The sequence below is a fragment of the Schistocerca gregaria genome, chromosome 1, assembly GCF_023897955.1.
Source record: "Schistocerca gregaria isolate iqSchGreg1 chromosome 1, iqSchGreg1.2, whole genome shotgun sequence".
Classification (NCBI taxonomy): domain Eukaryota; kingdom Metazoa; phylum Arthropoda; class Insecta; order Orthoptera; family Acrididae; genus Schistocerca; species Schistocerca gregaria.
Window position 1 is genome coordinate 448,352,978 of NC_064920.1, and position 22,411 is coordinate 448,375,388.

At 39.9% G+C, this 22,411-nt stretch overlaps 1 protein-coding gene across 12 annotated transcripts in view; it reads right to left on the bottom strand.

Annotated features, from left to right (window-relative positions):
* LOC126352059 (serine/threonine-protein kinase 3) overlaps nucleotides 1–22,411 on the bottom strand; it is a 309,100-nt gene that overhangs the window by 39,999 nt on the left and 246,690 nt on the right. For 8 of the 12 annotated variants that reach the window (XM_050002664.1, XM_050002666.1, XM_050002662.1 and 5 more), the window contains exon 2: nucleotides 8,319–8,399. In XM_050002664.1, coding sequence (XP_049858621.1) covers nucleotides 8,319–8,399 — 81 coding nt within the window. Of the gene's footprint in view, nucleotides 1–8,318; nucleotides 8,400–17,320; nucleotides 17,518–22,411 lie in introns of all 12 variants that reach the window. The other 4 variants (XM_050002657.1, XM_050002658.1, XM_050002655.1 and 1 more) reach the window with 1 other exon arrangement.

The following is a 22,411-nucleotide window of genomic DNA, read 5'->3' on the forward strand; positions in this document are numbered from 1 at the left end:
AGTACTGTTGCCCTACAGGCCACATGCCACCTTTATCCAAGTGAACCTCTAATACAACTAAAATTACTTCAATGTCAATATGTGAGCTTCAATCTTAAATCCTCCAGTGGACGGGTAAGAATGAGAAAATCCTCTGAAGAATTGGTGAAGGAATAAATATATGGAGAATGATTTGTAGAGGAATACAGAAATTATACTACACACAACAAATAACTTGGGACAAAGGAACAGTGGATGGGTACAATATAAGCCGATAAGTTTTTGTCTTAGCTCAAATTTATCTGCTTTTCCCATCCTAATCATTTCAAGAAACATATGTGAGTGGAAATAACATATTCTTCAGCTTCTCTTGGGACATAAAATCCCAGAATTTTATTAGAAACCTCTCCATGACGTGCATCATCTCTTGTTGAGATTGCTACTAGAGTTTAAACAGTGCTTCAGAACACCACCTATACACTAAGTGGATGTATAACAAAATTTATCACTTTTTTGGGGGCTTTTTCTAACTTTTCTACTAGTCTTACTGATAAGGGTTCAAGAATGAATATCTATGCTTATTTGTAAGAGTTTAGTGTCTCATTAATTATAGAATATCTGACACTGTTGCTACCCCTGAATGCTGAAAGAAACTGATGTGTCTCATCTAACAATTTAGAGAAACTATCATCTCCTCAACAAATATGTAACCAAACTGAATGATGAAGTAGGACTTTAACACAGATCACTTCATTTCAGAGACTGACTGTGAAAGTCACGAAGTTTAAATTTGTCAGATGACTCAACATTTGCATTCACTCCACTAGGTAAATTTTGTAATAGTGAAATTCTTTGAAGAGACCATCATCAAGTTCCATGTTTCTGATGACAGTGAAGTTTAAAATCCTTGCACCACAAAAACATTCAATGAGTTTCTGACTGAATCAGAAAGATGTGTGTGTTGCAGGTGAGACAGAAATAGGGAGGAAACCCCTAAAATGTCACACATTATGTGCAATAAGATTATGATGTCACCACACAGCGTCAAGGGAAAAATACTGATAGTACATGTTGGGGGCACAAGAAGGCCATTCTGTGCAACTGATTACATGCAATTGATGGGGTCATTAGTAGACCAGTCCTCCCAAAATTGAAACAAAATTGACTATAAATCCCTTAATCTCTAGAGTCCAAATAATTTGCCTATTAACCATTTGATTGAACAACTTGCACAAATATTTGAAAGACAAATAGGATGATTGCTGTCCACACTGTGAGCCTTCTTTCCCGATTTTTAAAATTAGCGTAACTCTGCTTTTACTACAGTGAGACTAGGGAGAACACAACCTTAAGCCAGATGCAGCCAGAAAGTGCAAGAATATTATGTTTATATTCTAGGCACAAATGATGTAGCATTTGTTATGCATGTGATAAGGTCTTGGGCCCATGTTGGGCATTGTGTAATGGCACTGAGGAGATCTCGCTGTATGTGTCATTCTTTGGATCCAAGTATTTCAAGTCTAAGGATAAGTAAATACCTTCCACTTGTCCTATTGAGAAAACATGGAGGATCGTACTTGATTAGCCAAAAAAGGAGGTGTATGAGGGCATAAGAGTGACCAAAATCAAAATTCTTTAGTACGCACTATATGCGTCATATAAGTCATCATAGTTTGAGAGTCAATGGGGGAGGATGGTACTATGGGGGGATGATGGAAATTGTGGCACGGGCAAGAGGAAATGTCACAATGTATTGGTGTCCACGCTTACCATGCAAGTGCTCACAAGAGTTCTGAGCCCCCTGGGAGCAAAAGCCGGAGACAAATTGCAGGTCAGTTTATCACATGTACTCTCTCTGCCTGACTATACGTTTTTCAGCAGTAGGGCTAGAGTGATCACAGCATAAACAATGACTTCACTCACATTTGTATGGGCCACTATATGAGTCAGCATGATTAGGAACATCAGAGCCTAATAAGCATCAGAGGTTGAATGGATCATGAATACTAGTTTGGACAGTATGCATCAAATAAGTCAAAACCCTGGTTTAGAAGCTAATAAACCAACTGTGCAGAATGGTAATTTACTCCCTTGTTGGGATATACAACCTGCATTGAGAGTTTCACTTCTATATTAACTCATCATATTCACTGTGACCAATCTTATGACTATCAGACAGGATGATCAGCTCCCAATATCACTAATCTAACTCAATTTCGACACAATTGTGTAGATGAAAATCAGATGGGCAAACGTTCATATAGACGAAACAGGAACAGGAATGGTATTTTCATAAAATCTATGCATAGTACAAAAGTGGAGATATATATATAATCCTACTAAACTACTAGACTGAAATCAAACTTTATACACACATAACTTACTGTATGGAAAGAACTACTGTGGCGTGAGAATAAGCAACCTCGTATGGGGGGGGAGATAATGTTGAGAATGAAGGGAGAGAAAGATATGTGAACAGATATGGGGGAGGAGGGGATGGACAGAGAAAGGTAAGAGGAAATGGAAACACACAGGGAAGGGGAGGATAAGAGACAGAGAGAGGAGGAGGAGATGGACTAATAGAATTGGAATAAATACATACCAGGCCAATGTTGGGTACTCAGCTAGTACATGGAATGATACTTTAACTGCTCTAAATTCAAATGCAGTGAAACCACATCTATACCTTCCACACCTCTATGCTTTTTGCACTTGTATGCTGTATATTGTGCACTTTCTCGATGTTGCTATTGCTTTTAACCCTCCACATTTTGTCACACTTAGACATTATAAGGGACCAGAAATCATCACAAAATATTTCTTAAATGGTGTGGCCAGTCACTCTTGGTTTATTGCCTAACTGCAAATTCACAGTCATTATTGTTAGTGTAGCTACAACACTCAAGAGTGATACTATTGTTCATGACATTGTGGCAGTCAGTTTCGGAGGTAAGGAGTGAGACTGTGGCCCACGGTCCACCAAACACAATAAATACCAGTGGTACGTGGTTGTAGTTGACAGAAGTGCGAGAAGATCCATAGGTACACTGATTGTGAGTGAAACTAGGAGTGTTTTTGCAAGGGGTGAACTCAGTTAATTTTTTTGGTGTAGTTTCTAATTTTTGTGTATGTGAAAATGATGAGCCTGTCACAAAACAGAAGATACTTCCCATTCTGGAGAAAATAAACAACTCAAGGAGTGGGGAGATCCCATATTCTACCTTCACTACCATACTGGCCAAAGACAGACAGATCCTATTGCTTTGAAAGGCAGGTCAAGCAGTGAGAAGTGGACACACATCCAGTGCAGAAAATTTGCAGACCTGAAAAAGTGCTACAAATTTGGTTTCAGCAGCAGCATGCAGAAAATTTCAAGCAGCTAACAGTATCGATAATGTCACCACAGATTGTTGGAAAGAGCATGAGCTTCCAAGACTAACTATAAAATACAGTCTGAAAGATATTTACAACACAGATGAAACTGCACTTTTTGTAACTTACTGCCAGATACAACAGTGGCAGTTAAGGGAAACCCCTTAAGAGAAGCAAGTAAACAGTGACTGTACTCTCCACCACAAACACAGATGGCTCTGATAACTTTTGGTGACTAGTGACTAGGAACTCAGTGAAGACTCAGTGTTTCAAAGAAGTAAAATTGCATCCCATCAATAATGAGTCCAACAAGAGGGCATGGGAGCTGTCTTCAAGAGCCTCCTCAAAACACTTTGCATCGTGAGGAGAAAAAAATACTTTTTCTTCTGGACAACTGTTTGGCTCACTGTCCAGCACTACACTTCAGCAACATAGAACAGGCATTTTTTGCAGAAAATTACATGAGCCATCTTAAACTTCTGGACTTGTGCATCACAGCTGCCACAAAAAGTCAGAAACAGGAAGATGATGGTTCAAAGAATCATCATATATCTCAACAGAAGGAATGAAGATTCTAAACTGGATTTTCATGATTGTAATGAATATACTGTGTGATGTTTGCAAAATGATGATGTAAGAATTAAAGAAGTTGTGCCAATGTCAACTAAAAAGAATAGTCCTGAAGAATCCCAAGAACAGAATTGTGAATCTGTGGATCCCCCCAGTCCATCAGGAGCACTTACTGTATTGGAAGTAGCATGCCATCACATAAAATCAAGAAACAAAGGCGATGACAAGATATGCAAAGCAACTGCATATAAACACTTGATCTATTAATGCAGTGTTGCTTCCAAAAAACAAACTGTAATTTATTCATTCTCTAGACCTAAGTAAGTTTAACTGTCCATAATTTAGGCTTAAGCCTAATTGAAATACTGCATCGACTGCTGTACAGTACACATATCTTCTGTTTGCATACATTTAATGTTAATACAAATAAACTACAATATTTTATTTTAACCTTAATCTCGCCTGTACATTTATTTTAATATCTCCCCCCCCCCTCTCGATAACATATAAATGAGGTAATGTGCCCTCTTTTTTCAATAAAAATGAAACAGATCAAATGTAGCAATCACTGACGGCCACAGAAAAACATATTGCTGACATCAGCCTGTTGTAGAATTCTGAAAGCAACTTATGCTTCAAAATTAACAGTTTTTGACATCAATTCCACAAATAACAACTGTGTGAAATACATCCTACTCTGTTCATCCACAAGAACTAGAAGGCAGCAGGTATCAGCATCCAGCTTGGTGTCATTTCCTTTGACTTCTACCAGAAGTTCAACACAGTTCCACATGGCTGCCTGGTTAATAAAATATAAATGTAACAAATATCAGATCAGCTTTGCTATTTGATTTAAGATTTCCTAGCAAATAGAATACAGGATGTCATTCTTAATGAACACTCATCTTCAGGCATAAAAATAACTTTGGGTGCACCTTACGGGATTACTCAAGGACCATTACTGTCCACAATAATTCACAGTTTATGCTGAATCACAACTAAAAAATTGTAGCAAAATGCAGGGAGACCTGCAGAGGCAGGGATTGGCAGATGATCCTCAACACAAACAAATATAAAATATTGTGCATAAAAAGGCAGAAATTCCTGTTATTTGATTACACTATTGCTGAAGAATTGCTAGAAGCACTAAATACCTGGCAGCACGATTACAAAGTAATTTAAAGTAAATGGTCACATAAAACTAACTGCACAAAAAGCAGATACCTGACAAGTCATTGGAAGAAACTTCATGAAGTGCGGGTTACCATGAAGGAGGTAGCTTATGAAACTCTTGCTGTATATGCCTATCAGTCTGTGACTATCAGATAGCATTGATACAGAAAATATGATGAGTCCAAAGATCAGCAGCATGTTATAGAGAAAATTTGGAGAACCCAAAGAGCAGCAAAAGCTTCACAGATACGCTCATTCAAGTAGAGACAGACGGTACTAGAGAGGCACTGCACAATTTTCCGTGGTGCACAGCTAAAATTTGGGTTGTTTACATTCCTAGAAGCAGCTCCCAGCATACTGCAGCCTTGTACTGTATCTATCAAAAAGACTGAGGCCTAGAACAGTAAATGTGGAAGGGTCGGTAATACTCCAGATAGCCTCTGCAACACAATGAAAGGTGGCTTGGGGGTGTATAAATGTCAATGCAAATGTGATTCACTTTGGATGATTAATTCTGGATCTAACAGCTATAGCTGTGGTACATTTGTCAGTTTTATTTACAAAAGTGAAATGATTACCTTTTTAAAATGAATTTCATCATAGTGACAACTAATCGCATCTTACGTCTGCTATCAGAGTAGTATTTGGACAAAAAATTCTCAGCATTTAGAAACCACATAAATATGTTACATAGGTGAAGACAGATGCAGCATCATCAGTGACCATGAAGGTTTTCTATTAAGGCACAACAAAAGAATTCAGTCCATAATGTAAGCGATTACCAGGGTCTGGATCCATTGGAACAGTAAGTCCCCCTATAAGTTAGTTCAAAAGTCATACGAAGGCAAGGATGTACCACGCTTAAACAATGCAGTGTTCAAACCAATTGTCAAGGTGAGAACAGTAACAAAAAGCACATGGCATTTGTGTTCGGAAATTGGTAAATGTTGCTGGTTGCTGACTCAAGAGGTCCTATGTTCCATTTTCAGTGACCACCTAAGATTAACCTGTAATAGAAAAGGCTGGAATGGGATAAATGAGTCACCTCATGAGGCTAATTACAAGCTACTTAATATAATAATCAATAAAATTTAAGTATAAGCTGCAAAAGTGGTCTCAACTCTGAGGTCCTGCTCTAGACTGCGAGTTGCGTAACATTACTAATACAAGGTTCCATAGGCAGTTTTTCAAATGACTGAATTGCCATTTGCCCCACCGTTGCTTCATCTATGGAAAAAAGATGAAAGTCACTCCATGACTAATAAATAATACAGAGAGGGTGATCTATCACCTCCCTCTATTTCTACTGTTGCAGTTGGCGAGTTTCTGCAAAAATATGTGGCCAGGCATTATCGTGCAGCAGAATGACATCTAACACAATTTCTCTTGCCATCTCATAGAATTGGGTGTACTGCCAGTGGATATTTCAAAATGTGTAACTCAGCATCTTAATCAGAGGTTTCATAAGACCTATTTTCTGGACCACTGGCAGTACATCCAATTCCACGAGATGACAACAAATTGCTGGGAAAAATCTAAGAAATTAGAATGACTTCTTTTGTTGTGATATGATTTGTAAATGATTCACAATGTGTCTCAGAGTGTATTTGCATTGACTGTTGTCCCTTGCTTCATGTTCATAACAATCAAAAAACTTTTCTTGTCCAAGAAAAACTGACTCTGTATTCTTTCTGTTACTGAGTGTTTTTTTAACATTATTGTCTTGTTTGGAGATTAGAGGTAAATCCACTATCATGACTGCTGTTTCTTTTCTAGTACAGTGGAAGATATGAACTTTTCCAGCCTATCACAAGTTTTGCCTCGGTGATGAAGAAGACATTCACAAATTTTATGGTGTTAGTTCACATTTTTAGTGTACAATGAGCAGAAGTCGCAGTGTTCTCAGTCTACTAACAATGCTACATAGTGCTGACCTGAATTTCCCTGAGCAATTCAACAACTAAGAAACCATAAACTTAACCTATCTTTTGATGATTTAATCTTCTCACTGTAAAATTCCTTCATTTGCCACTGACTTCTTGACATATTCACATTATCTAAATATCCTGCAACACTCTCACACTAGCTCAATGTTGGGACCACATACTTCAATATGCTGTTTCATTTGCAAATATCGAATGACACTACATAAACTATGTCACACATGGCAGAAGACTGTAGCACATGCCATGTTTACAAGCCCACAGACTAGCTCTAAACGCACCACTCGCTCGCACTGTAATATGGTATCATATCTCAACAAAGAATTTTTATCTTATGTCATCATTTGTCCCATTGTAGTCAAGAATAATAACGAGATAACTCTTCAGAGAGAAGATGGCCAATGAAATTGTTAATCTTTGCACAAATCTAGTAAGTAATGAAGCAATTAGCTTCTGCAAGACTATGCACTGATGGTGGTAAGAAATCTGTAGTGGTGGAGGAAGAGTATGTCTTGCTGACATCAACAACCAAATTTAGTTTGACATGTACTTTTGGTTAAAACAACAGTCGAGACTGCAATGACGTTTGTTTATTATGACCAGTTTCAGTTTATATTACAGCCATCCCCAGGTTTTTTGATCCCCCCTACACCTGGTGCTGACGGCTCCTCAGTTTTTCACGTGATACCATGATTGTACCACAGTGCAGGACCATGATACGAAAAACCGAGGTGGTGCCAGCACCAGCCATAGGATGCCCGGAAATCTGAGGACAGCTTTAACATAAGCCGAAATACGTCATAATAAACAAACGTTATTGCAATCTTAACTGTTGTTTTAACCAAAATATAGCACCAGATTGCTGCACTCCATGGACAATGTTGTCTAAATTTATGCTCTAATTTTGGAATTTACTTCATTAGCCAACAAGCAGCATCATGATTTTCCATGTGATACTCTCTACCAATAATGTAAATTGAGCTATGAATAACGAACACTTGACTAGCATTTATCTGAGAAAATGAATTTGGTGCACTGTATCCATATTTATCAGTCAAAGACAGAAAATAAAAATCACAATCATCTTTAAATTATTTGCGTCAGAGACCTAATCAAGAGGAATGATTAATCTACTGTATTCTATTACCAACAATATCAGGGATACATGACACTTCTTCAGTGAATTTATATTTCACTTTGAATCAACTTTCTGAGAAACAACAAAGGTTATACTGCTATCAGGTAAAAAAGGAATGTTTTGTAAAGAGATATACTACTTACCCTTCACCTAACTTGCATATGATATCAAATACTTCCTCCGGCTGTCTTGTCAGGCTTTCTTCCGAGAGCTTCTTCAGCTCACTGGAAAAAAAGACATAAAAGGAAGAATTAAAATTTTGTTGTGTGTAGTTGCAGGTGCAATGTAACACAGAAACAAGCTACATACATCATCAATGTTCCCTTTTACAGCAACACAACGTTTATTTTAAGGTCTGGTGGTTACTTCCTATGAAACTTCAAGGCTGAGAGGGCATGGTTAACGTATAAAATTATTCATAATGCTGCATTCCCCTATGTGGCAGACATTTGCAGTTGCCAACTTTGTATCATAAACGGTCACTACCTTTGGGGACTAAGCTTTCATAATAGTTTTATACATTAACCACCACCTAATTGTTCAGAAGTTTAAACAGATTTTAGCTCATAGTGATATTTTTGTGATGCACTGACAAATCTGGAGTAGGCCTTTATCTAGCAGTAGCTGACAAACGATTGTTATTTGAAAAGTTTATCTGCACGGACTATTGCTGAATCTGGAATCTCTTATTTGTCAATCTACAACAAAACTAGCTGCTACATGCAAGAAACAGTCCGTCATTTACAAACGCCTCTCATAATAACATTTCTCTTAGTGGCTCTAAACATGGCAAAAAATTTCTGTGTTAAATCATTAACATGGTTGGGTACCACTTTTATTTCTTATTCAAGTAATGTGCAGTAGTTTTTCACTACTTATTGTAATGTAACAGACCAAGATTGTCCAATAGTAGTATACAATACATTTCAAGGCATCATTATTCTTGTTATGTAATTACAAGTTCATTATCAAGTGCTGGTTTTCAATTTAAACTAATCATTGTTTAAAAAACATCTGACGTTGTGTATAAACTGCAGCATACAATGCTTTGATGAAATTTTATAGCAATGCAATTAAGAGTTAAAAATGCAAACAGCTATCGAAATGCTAATCTTAAATATACCTTCAAATACTGTTTTTGTGTATAAAGGGATATATCTTCAGAATTAGAGCCGTTACATTCTAAGAAACCAAAATATCCATTTCTCTTTGACAAAATTTGCTTATTTCATGAGTAATTGTTTAAAAAATATTGGTTTTATGAAATTTTGGTTAGCAAAGCTTTGCGTTTTATAAACCAATGTATTTGTTTTATATCTTCTTCTACTGACACGTGATGACTATGCTGGAGACCATTTGAAACTTTTACTACACCCTCCCTCCCCCCCCCCCCCCCCCCCTCCCTCACAGGCTGCATGGTCTCATGACAGTTGCTGTGGAAGAGAGACCGGCTTCAGTAGTAACAAGTCGGCGCCCTGTGGACAGGACGCTAAGGAGTATCCAAGCATGTTAGCAAAAAGATCAGTCAGTAGCGAAAATTAAAGAGGTTCCTATCTTTCTGGAGTGCAGCACATTATAATGCTCTTACCGGTATGCGAGTGTATAAATAAGATGCAAATTTAACACTAAGTGTGAATTATTCCCAATGTTTTTCATACAAATGGGCCAACTTAATCCTTAGTTAACTCAAGTCTAGCAGAACTTGTAAAAAACCATTTTATCCAACTGATCTTAATGTTTGTTGTTAGTATACTTCCACCGCTCCTAAGAAAGTCGAGCCGCTAAATACATTTATATTTTATAATATACACTCCTGGAAATGGAAAAAAGAACACATTGACACCGGTGTGTCAGACCCACCATACTTGCTCCGGACACTGCGAGAGGGCTGTACAAGCAATGATCACACGCACGGCACAGCGGACACACCAGGAACCGCGGTGTTGGCCGTCGAATGGCGCTAGCTGCGCAGCATTTGTGCACCGCCGCCGTCAGTGTCAGCCAGTTTGCCGTGCCATACGGAGCTCCATCGCAGTCTTTAACACTGGTAGCATGCCGCGACAGCGTGGACGTGAACCGTATGTGCAGTTGACGGACTTTGAGCGAGGGCGTATAGTGGGCATGCGGGAGGCCGGGTGGACGTACCGCCGATTTGCTCAACACGTGGGGCGTGAGGTCTCCACAGTACATCGATGTTGTCGCCAGTGGTCGGCGGAAGGTGCACGTGCCCGTCGACCTTGCACCGGACCGCAGCGACGCACGGATGCACGCCAAGACCGTAGGATCGTACGCAGTGCCGTAGGGGACCGCACCGCCACTTCCCAGCAAATTAGGGACACTGTTGCTCCTGGGGTATCGGCGAGGACCATTCGCAACCGTCTCCATGAAGCTGGGCTACGGTTCCGCACACCGTTAGGCCGTCTTCCGCTCACGCCCCAACATCGTGTAGCCCGCCTCCAGTGGTGTCGCGACAGGCGTGAATGGAGGGACGAATGGAGACGTGTCGTCTTCAGCGATGAGAGTCGCTTCTGCCTTGGTGCCAATGATGGTCGTATGCCTGTTTGGCGCCGTGCAGGTGAGCGCCACAATCTGGACTGCATACGACCGAGGTACACAGGGCCAACACCCGGCATCATGGTGTGGGGAGCGATCTCCTACACTGGCCGTACACCTCTGGTGATCGTCGAGGGGGACACTGAATAGTGCACGGTACATCCAAAAGCGTCATCGAACCCATCGTTCTACCATTCCTAGACCTGCAAGGGAACTTGCTGTTCCAACAGGACAATGCACGTCCGCATGTATCCTGTGCCACCCAACGTGCTCTAGAAGGTGTAAGTCAACTACCCTGGCCAGCAAGATCTGCCGATCTGTCCCCCACTGATCATGTTTGGGACTGGATGAAGCATCGTCTCACGCGGTCTGCACGTCCAGCACGAACGCTGGTCCAACTGAGGCACCAGGTGGAAATGGCATGGCAAGCCGTTCCACAGGACTACATCCAGCATCTCTACGATCGTGTCCATGGGAGAATAGCAGCCTGCATTGCTGCAAAAGGTGGATATACACTGTACTAGTGCCGACATTGTGCATGCTATGTTGTCTGTGTATGTGCCTGTGGTTCTGTCATTGTGATCATGTGAGTTATCTGACCCCAGGAATGTGTCAATAAAGTTTCCCCTTCCTGGGACAATGAATTCACGGTGTTCTTATTTCAATTTCCAGGAGTGTATGTTGATTGTAGTTGTAATTATTTTGTTCCATGTATCGTACGATACCTAAACGAGAAGCGACGATAGAAGAATTGCCTACCACAGAACCTCAACCACAAATGATGGCGGGAGACAAAGTTATTGCGCCAAGAATTACGGCCAAAAAACGGAACCAGCACTGCCAACCGAAAGGTCCCGAGTATACATTTATGATGGTGCAAGAACATACGATCCATCCTTCGGACCACACGTCTATTGTATGATCTTTTGAAACGCTTACTATTGTTACGATTTCGTCGTTTTATTATTTTAATTTTCATGATTTATATAATTTTTGACAATTTTGGTTCACAAATTCTATTGAGCAGCCTAAGAGCCGGTCTGTCCGGCCGTGGGATTCCCCAATTTCATTATGCTACAGCTGAGTAAGTCATCTTAAGTTATTTCCCAAAATGAATCCCCTGGGGAATTCACCTTATTGACTGCTTTGCAAACGTAAGTGAAAAAGATTACAGTTAACTTTTTGGGTCAGGTGAGGACAGTGAGCAATTTATAAGGTGTTAAACAGAGCAAAATCGTGTCAATGGCAACAGAAGAGGACAATACCAAAAATATAGGAAAGTATGGGAAACTAATACTGAATTTAAAGGTTGGCTGCGCACTGATGAATCGAACTCTGGAAGTACTAGATGTATAATCTGTATCGTCGCTTTTGTGTCTGAATTGGAATGCGTTAAAAAAAATTCTAAAAGTGAAAATCATATCAAAAAAGTGATGGCTTTGTCATCTAGATGCCAGACAATGTTGGGTACCCATATCTGTTAAATCAGATACAAATCATGTGTCTTTAAATAATCAGGCTCACATGTCTGAAATTAAATTGGCAGGATTGATGGCAGAACACAATCTTTCTTTCAATGCCACGCTATACACCAGAGCCGCACAAGATATTACCAGATCGTAAATAACGTGGTAGCAGAGAGCCGTAAGAACGAAGTTGCAGAAAAACTGACGGACAAAATTCAGTTTTTTTATTGATGAGTCAATATACGTAGAATCTGTTAAAACATCGTGTGTCGTGGGTAGATATTTTGATACAGACACAAAGTAAATTTTGGAATCTTTCTGTAATTTTTAAGCAGGGTTAATATGTGATTCTTCAATTTCTCCAGGCGTATTTTAAGACGAAATAAATCGCAGCACATCAGCGCACCTGATGATGGCAACGTGGTCGATTGCCGAAATATTGTGTCCTATGCACACTCATACCAAGCTGTTCACCCGAGATTTATTTCGTCAGGGTGAATATGATAAGGAGAATGAGGTGCAACAAATAAAACTCTTTATTCTAATCTAATGCTTTCATTTGCTGAGAACAATGTTTCTGTAAACAATATTATACGACTTGCTTTTGATGGTTGTAATACTATGCTGGGGTCAAGAAGCTCGGTTGCTACTCTGTTAACTGAAAAATTGTCCTGGACAAAGTTATCCTCAATTGCATACGTCACACGCTTTACATATGTACCACCGAAGCTTGTGGATGTCTTCCCAGACGTTATTGACACCTAGCTAGTATTAATCATAACCATTTTCAAGTAAATGCTAAGAGACTGCCACAACTGCATAAATTTCATAAGTTTTTAGATATCAAAATCCATGAATTGTTACATCATCACAGACAAGATGGCTATCTCTGCGGGTCGTTTTAGTGAGAAACTTAGAACAGTGGAATGTTTTGCGTCTCTATTTTGATTCTAAATGCCTAGAGGTGAAGCTGGTTGCGGTAGAAGAAATTCATAGATCCTCAGTGACAACTTTTTAAAATTATTTTACTTATTTTTGGCTCATATTTTACCGAAATTCACCGATTTGAATAAGTATTTCCAGAGTGAAGTTGTCTTTATTTAATTACATGAAAAGATGGTAGAAAGGGACAAGAAAATGTTGCTTTGCTACATGGATCGGCATTATGTCGCAAGTACTAAACTGACTTGACATTGACCCCCAACAACAGGTCAACATTTCTTCCTGCCAGCCGAATGTTTTATTTAGGAGTTGAAGTTCCGAAGGCAATTCAAAAACCAGAAACAGATAATGAATGGGATGACGTGAAATACTTTTACGGCAGACGTAGGGATTTTACGCAGACAGAATGTTCAGAACTGAAAAAGAGAACTTTGATGATTATTTATTGCTATTGCTTCCATTTTTTACCCCTAAAAGGTCTCTTTCAAAAACCTCCCTCTTTTATACCTCTTACGTCACAAATACCGAGAATAGTCTCTGTATATGACGATAAGTATTTACCACAACGAAACTTCCTATCGCAAAAAAATATTAGGAAATGTTCGGTAATGGGCGTATTTTGGGGAAACAGACTCAACTTAAAAACTTTACTTGGCGAGAGAGAATTTCCAGTCCAAGCGGTTTTTTCGCTCTGTGTTTATCCCTTCCACATTCAAAGGCTAATTTTTGAAAATAGCTACGTGGCCACGCCTAAGGAAGAGTAGAGCTTTCAGTGGTAAACTGAAGTGACGGAACAATATAGTGCTTGCTGTGATTCTTGTTTTATTTTCTTTTGTGAAGAGTAGGCGTAGTTTGTAAGGTGGTGTAGCTACAAGCGTTTTTTTACTTACCACCTCGCCAACGAGTGTACAAATGGTGCAAAATGAAGGTCCAGTGGTCCAGCAGCAATTATTTCGTACCTGTGGCTGGAAGAATTTATATCTGTTGCCACTATTTGCAATTTCAAAGTCAATGTATTTCCAAAAAACGCAATAATGTGTAAATAATAATAGGCCAAGTAACTAAGAGTTGGTCGCGGATCAGTTAAAATACCAGTTGAAGTTTTTCATATGTAAATTTTTTCATCTTTGAAGCAGAGTTATTTCCAGGGTAGCTCAAAGCGTATTAAATAATTGTTATTATTCAACACTGCTGACTAGTTCTATTGAAGCTAGAACAGTATAATCTTCTATCTCCCAACTAAACGAATATTTGGTTCATGATTTGTCTTTTTTTTTTAATAATAATAATAATAATAATACATGCCAGACGCACTGGACTAACCACACCTCGCAAAAAGGAAAAGATCAGACAGTCCCATTTAAACGCGAACGCGTTGCACTCAGTGTGTCAAATAGTAAAAATAATAGTTCCCAACGGGTTGACAAACAGGATAATCTTAAGTCGAACAGGACAAAATTATCATCAGATCGTGCAATTCATTTAGTTTGGCGTCACGGCTATTTTTAAGTAGTCGGAAATAAAAGATTAATACAGTATCTGGTAAACTCAAATGAGTGCTCTAACTTTACGTAATTTTAATGATTATTTTTACAATTCTGGATTTACTTCAAATTTATTACCTTAGACATGGAGGTAAGTACCAGTGAATCTTGTCTAGTGGTCATCTATGATATTCATTCCGTTCCGCTACCTATATCCACCACAAATGTATCTCTTTTTACTGTTTTAGCAGTGTTTCAGGATAACAGAGACTCAGCAATCACATTGTCCAACGGTGGCACATGGGATATATTAGTGTTTGTTGTCAGCATAATTTTACCAAGTTTAAAACAACTTTCAACGCACATTTTAGCAGAATTTTTAAAACTTATAGGTTCTACCTAACAAATTTTTTCGTCCCTCTCTTCTCAAATGCGATTTGCATAACGGGTTTTATTGGTTGCAGCACAGGGGTTGCATAAAGTTGCAAAGTGGAATCCATAAATAATTCGAGTAACATTTGCTCCGGACGTTGTCCTTAAAATGACAAAAGAAGCCTCACGCCAGCAGCCATGACGAATAAAATGTTTAAATAACTTAGTCCCATATATGGTATAAATATCGAAAGCAGGGAAACTTGTGGTACAGGTATCTGATAATGCTCATAAATACTGCAGCACATTGAGGAAAACTCGTTTCACAGACGATCCTCAGTACGAAGAAGATAATGATGATAAATTTTATAGTCATTTTATAACCTTCATAACACATTTAAATTGATACGCCAAAAATGTGTTCCTAAGATTCTTGTTTTCTGTACAACGTAAGTCTTTTAACACTTATTTATTCTATTCATTCAGCATTTTAGAAATAGTTCAAATGACTCTGAGCACTATGGGACTTAACTTCGGAGGTCATCAGTCCCCTAGAGTTTAGAACTACTAAAACCTAACTAACCTAAGGACATCACACACATCCATGCCCGAGGCAGGATTCGAACCTGCAACCGTAGCGGTCGCGCGGTTCCGGACGTTCAGCATTTAAAGAGTGTTCACGCAGTTTGCTTTCGGTTAAGCGGTTTCAGATTTGTTTTAGGAATTACTACTGTTAATTGGACACTTGGATGTGTTTCCTGACGTGAACTGATTCGGACGGAGCAGAATGATGAAGGAACTCTGATGTGAAGAAACCAGTAGCCTTGTTAAAGAAACCAGCCTAACATTCTCCTGGTCTGATCAGCAGAGAAAGTAACCTGAACCCAAAATGGCGGGATGGGAATTTTTGCTTCTTTCTCACAGTGTCTTCAATCATAGTTCTATGTAGCTAGGTCCCACATTTGTACGCTATAACGAACGATGATTCATGTCATGTCAGGGAAGTCGATAATTGGGCAATGGGGAAGTCAAGAGGGTCAGGCATGACACGACTTGTACCTGCAGCGCCAATGTTTTCGAAACTGGTACAAGGGCACCTCGCATTGTCAGCGTGCAGTTGATGGAGCTTCCATGATTATTCATCTTCGATAAACTGCACAAAAAAATCAGTCTGTTGCCCATTTATCGATTACATGTGTGAATGATGATGATAAAGAATGAGTTCTACACAGCATACCTATGATTTCATAACAAGGGCAGCCAAAACTGACAGACAGACTGTACCTCAATGTAGCATCGCATTATGCCAGCATGGTAACCTTATTTCATGGTAACGTCGACTGTGTCGCTCCCCGTCTACTGATGTACAGGTGTCCAAGGAGAAATGGTATTCAACTTCACAATAAAAAAAAAAAAAAAAAAAAAAAAAAAAAGGTGTTCACAGCATCGAAGATGAAGTGCTTACAGCTCTTTAGGTATGCATTTTAGAGCTTATGTTTACTAGACATTTTTGCTTCGAATGATCGTTCCTGTCATGAACGCTGGCCATTTCTCCAGGGACAGCCTATTTAATGGCGACCCCCTTTCTCCAAATATTTAAACACAGAATTATATAAAATGAGTTAAATTACTGATAATATTTTTGACATTTTGGTAAGCCGTAAATACACTATTTTAAAAGGACACCTGGTGGTTGTTGTTGTCTTTTGTTCGAAGACTGGTTTGATGCAACTCTCCATGCTATTCTATACTGGGCAATCCTTTTGAATCTGCTTGCTGTCCTAACCTAACCTAGCCCAGCCCTCTCTTGTTTCCCTTTACGAGTTTTAGCCCCCCCCCCCCTCTTACTCCACGAAAACGGCCGCCAACATACTGCCGCACTGACAAAAAACACTACACAGGAGGTTGTTTGGAAAGTCATTCCGCTGTGCCCTCAGAGTTCAAGCTTTTCCGCTCTCTGTCTAACAACCTTCAAGGAACTTCTTTTCCCGATGAAAATGCGCTCCGAACATATCTCGACGAGTTCTTCGCCTCCTCAAAACCATGCCATCTGTACTGTCGCTGAATCGAAAATTACCCCAGCGTTGGCAGACTTGTAAATAGTGGAGAAGAATGTATTATTGACGAATAAAGTCTTTGTTTTGTGTGTTTATTGAACTTACGGAAAACGCTACCAGTTTATGCACCAACCCTTTTTTTTTAAAAGTCGGTATTCCGACACAGACTATACTGTTTTGATCTAGCGGTCTTGGGGCTTTTCGGCCACGCTAGACCTCTGTGGGAGCGCCAAGCACGGAGCGCGCGCTCTGCTTTAAGGCGCTGGCTGACCCTGGTCCGGCGTCTCGGGCGCGCTGCTCCTGCTCCACGTCCTGGCCGGCGGAGGCCCTCCGCTGGCGCTGGCGGCGGCGCTCCTTGCACGTCTTGCAGTTGATGGTGGGCTCCGCCGGCGCGAACACGCCGCCGTTCTTGAACACCAGCGTGTCCATGGCCGCGTCACATCACAGGCGCGGGCCCGGCTGCCGTCTCTGCCCGGGGAGAGGACAACTGTCAGTGAGGGTCAACCGAGCTGCGGCCAGCTGGCGCCTCGGGGAAAAACAGGTTCACCTCAGTCGCGGTCCTTGGGTAACGCGCTGTACGAATTTCTACAACCGATCAGCTGGGCAAGCGTTGTAACAATATGCGTACTTCACCGCTAGAACCTACACGGCAACTGGTCAGTCCATAAAGGCTCTTGTAAACGATGAAACAATCTGTCAAACTTCACTAGTTTGTCCTTCAAACATAAATTTTGCGTGACATGTTTGTCAAATACAGATTGTGTTTCACGTGCTTGACAAACAAATTGACGTGTTTGTAAAACAAATTGCGTGCGACCTGTTGGTGACAAGTTCCGACTGACGGTCGATTTGACAAGATGTCGTTGCTTATGCTGTTTCGCCATGCATGTTTAGCGAGACAGAGTTTTTCTCACTGCACAGTGGGCTTCTGCAACTGTGGAAACGACGATCCAAAAAGTATACGAATAAAAACAAAAGAGCACCGGTAATTACCAAAACGGTACACGTGTTTTGCGTATTACCCAGCCATATATTACTCACCAAAATGTTATGAGGAAAATCAGTTTTCTACTCACAAAATACATGCAAAAGTGCAATTAGGCAGAATGTCAATGCTCTCCGGTTCTTCCAAACACGATGTATATGAAGGGTTTATTTCAATAGTGGCATAACTCCATTTTTGTACATTCTCAGACAGAGTCCTAAAGTTACATACTTGAATATTTCTGGTATCTCAATTGCAAGCGCTCATTTAACTTTAGGACCCTGTATCTCAGAATGAGCAAAAATGGACTTTTACCACTATTGAAATAAGCCCTTCATATGTTCCTAAGTTATGTTATTTTAATGAATTAATTAGTTTTTATTGTTTTATTTGTCAATTTCAACCACTCCATTTACTTATTTACTTGTAGAGTCTTACGTTATTCTATCGTTTCTTTTTTTATACAAACTCGTACGTTAATTTGCAGCACTACACATTTTTTTGATGTTAAATTCGTCATAATTTAGCACAATATACGCAAGATTGTTTCACATTTAGCTTCAAGAAATGTGTACCGCTGCAAACTAACGCTGAAAGCGCGTGAAAAAAACGTCAGTATTAAACGAAGAGATACCTTAATAATGTGCAAGCAACTGACACTTCCTACTACAAGAGAAAAACTGACGTAAAATGCCACCACTGAAATTATTTTACATGAATAAAACGAAATACGTACAGTGATATAAATGCGCATTTTCTGGCAGCTGCCTTTATTCATAGTAACCATGGTGGTGGTTGTTGCCTTCAGTAAGAAGACTTGTTTGATGCAGTTAGTCATCCTAATCTATCCTCTCCAGATAACTGCTGCAAACAATATAATTCTGGATCTGTTTACTGCATTCATTACTTGGTCTCCCTCTACGATTTTTACCCACCCCCACCCCCCTCACTTCCTCTAACAATTCGTAATCCCCTGATGTCTCCGAATGTGTTACATCAACCGATGCCTTTTTCCGGTCGGGTTCTGCCACAAATTTCTGTTTTCATCAATTCTAGTCAGTGCCTCTTCTTTAGTTATCTAATCTTCAATATTCTTCAGTAACGGCACATTTCAAAGGTCCTAGTCTCCGAAACTTCCTGCCAGATTAAAACTGTGTGCTGGACCGAAACTCGAACTCGGGACCTTTGCCTTTCGTGGGGCAGTATTCTACCACTTGCCCGCGAAAGGCAAAGGTCCCGAGTTCGGGTCTCAGTCCGGCACAGTTTTTATCTGCCAGGAAGTTTCATATCATCGCACACTCCTCTGCAGAGTGAAAATTTCATTCAGGTCCTAGTCTCTTCTTGTCTAAACTGTTTATCGTTCACGTTTCACTTCCATACGTGGCTACACTACAAACAAATAACTACATTCAGAAAGAAACTTTCTAACACAAATCTATATTCGATGTTAAATTTGTCTTCCTCAGAAACACTTTTCTTGCTACTGCCACTCTCGACTTTTCTATCATATCTACTTTGGCCATCATCAGTTATTCTGCTGCCCAAATAACAAAACTTATCTACTACTTGAAGCGTTTCATTTCCTAATCTAATTTCCTCAGCATCACCTGATTTAATTCGACTACATTCCATTATCCTTGTCACGGTTTTGTTAATGTTTATCTTATATCCAAAGACACTGTCCATTCCATTTAACTGCTCTTCCATGTCCTTTGCTGTGTCTGACAAAATTACAATCTGCAAACCTCAAAGTTTTTATTTATTCTTCCTGAACTTCAATTCCTATTCCAAAATTTTCTTTGGCTTCCTTTACTATTAGCTCAATGTACAGAATGAATAAGATTGGGGACTGGCTACAACGCTGTCTCACTACTTCCCTTTCATGTCCGTAGACGCTTGTAACTGCCGTCTCGTTTCCGTACAAGTTGTATATAGCCTTTCGCTCGCTGTATTACCAAAAGCTTCCTCCAAGTTTACAAATGCTATCAAAGTAGGTTTGCCTTCCCTTAACAATCCTCTAAAGTATGTCGTAGGGTCAGTATCGCTTCGTGTTTCCCTACATTTTTCTGAAATACAATCTGATCTTGCCCGAGGTCGGCTTCTATCAATTTTTTCTTTTCTTCGGTAGTATTGGTGTCAGTATTTTATTGGTGTCAGTATTTTTCAGCTTTGACTTCTTAAACTGATAGTTCGGTAATATTCCACCTGTCAGCCCCTGATTTCTGTGTAACTGGAATTATTACATTCTTCTTGAAGTCTGAGGGTATTTCGCCTGTCTTATGCATCTTGCTCACTACATGACAGTTTTGTCAAGGCTGGTTCCCCCAAGGTTGGCTTTCAGTGCTCTGTCGAATCTTCTCGCAGTATCATAACTCCCAACTCGTCTACGTACTCTTCCCTTTCCAAAATACTGCTTTCAAGTTCATCTCTCTAGTATAAACCCTCTACATACTCCTTCACCCTTTAAGCTTTACCTTCTTTGTTTAGGATTGCTTTCCCATCTGAGCTCTTGCTATTCATATAGCTGCTTCTGTTTTCTCCAAATATCTCTTTAATATTCGTGTAGGCGGTATCTGTATTGCCCTTGTGAAATATGCTTTGAAATCCTTACATTTGCCTTATAGCCATTACTGCTTGGCCATTTTGCAATTCTTATCCATCTCATTTTTTAGACACTGTATTCCGTTCAAGCGCTTCATTTCCTGCATTTTTAAATTTTCCCCTTTCATCATCTAAATTTAATATCTCCTGTGTTATCCAAGGATTCCCACTAGGCCTGGTCATTTTACCTACTTGATCTCTGCTTCCTTCACTATTTCATCTCCTAAAGCTACGCCTTTGACTTCTACTGTGTGCCTTCGACTGTTCTAGCCATTCGTTGCCTAATGCTCCCTCTGAAACTCTCTCAACAACCTCTGGTTATTTCAACTTAAATTGCTGTCTCTTTGCAGTTACTTGAGCTTTAACCTTCAGTTTATAACCAATACATTGTGGCAAGAGTCCATCTGTCCCAGGAAATATCTTACAATTTAAAATCTGATTCCCCAAACTCTCTTTTACTATTATTTAAATTATCTGAAACGTTCCAGTGTCTCCAGGTCTCTTCCATGTATACAACCTTCTTTCCTGGTTCTTGAACGAGGTGTTAGCTATGATTAAGTTATGCTCTATGCAAAATTCTACCAGGCGGCTTCCTCTTTCATTCCTTTCCCCCAGTCCATATTCACCTGCTATTTATCCTTCTCTTCCTTTTCCTACTATCGAATTCCAGTCCCCCATCACAAATTTTCCTCTCAGTTAACTATCTAAATAATTTCTTTTACCACCTCATACATTTCTTCAGTCTCTTCGTCATCTGCGGAGCTAGTTGGTACATAAACACAACTGTCGATCAAACCAAATACCTGATTTATTTCCCAATGAACCACTTGGAAGTAACAATCAGTTCCACGTGTAACGCTGGGAAGCATTTGTCTAGTAAGTTGTCCTTTGTGTTGATGTATGTAATAACAAAATACTCTAGTGGGTTAGCACTTCCTTCCGCCGCCCCTTCAATATTTCCATTTGAGTTGAATATGCAATTAAGGGCAACTATTTCAGCATTTAAGTGTGTCTTGGGGCGCTACAACATTTTAAATTTATATAGTTATTTTACGTCTGAAAAGAACTAGTTTCTGTATTGTGACTGTGGTGGAAGCAGGGCGGCTTTGGCATGTCTTTGGCGGGAAATAACATATCCAGGAATGACTTGGTCTCGCAGCCTCACGCTCAACCAGGCAGCTTCTCGCTGCTATCGTACGAGAATCTCTGCTGTACATCTTGCTGGAATAGCACTTCTCGAAGAAAGAATAGTACGGAGAAATGTCTTAGACATAACCGAGAGGTTGGTTCCAGAATTGTCTTTCACTCTACAGCGGAGGGTGCGCTGTTTCATTCTGGCAAGAAGTTTAACACAGCGCCGTAACACAGCGCCGACTCCAGTGCGGAGTGAAATATAAACTCCAGATTCTTATCGTTTGATGTGATAGTCTTGGCCTTGAAAATGTACTCTGTACTGTTTCCTCCTACCTGAGAACTACTAGGGTGGTTTGAAAAGTTCTCGGAGCGGAACAGGAAAAAAGTAGTTACATCACTGAAACTTTTTTTTGTTTTTCAATGTAGTCTCCTTGTAGATCAATGCACTTGGTCCAACGATGTTCCAGTGCCTTGATTCCATCTCGAAAATAAGTTTCCTCCAAGTCTGCAAATTAGTTGTCAACTCCAGCTATCAGATGTTCGTTTGAAATGAATCTTCGCACACCAAGAGAAATTTTCAGTTTTGGGAAGAGATGGAAGTCTGACGGAGCCATATCAGGCGAATAGGGCGGGTGTGAAAAC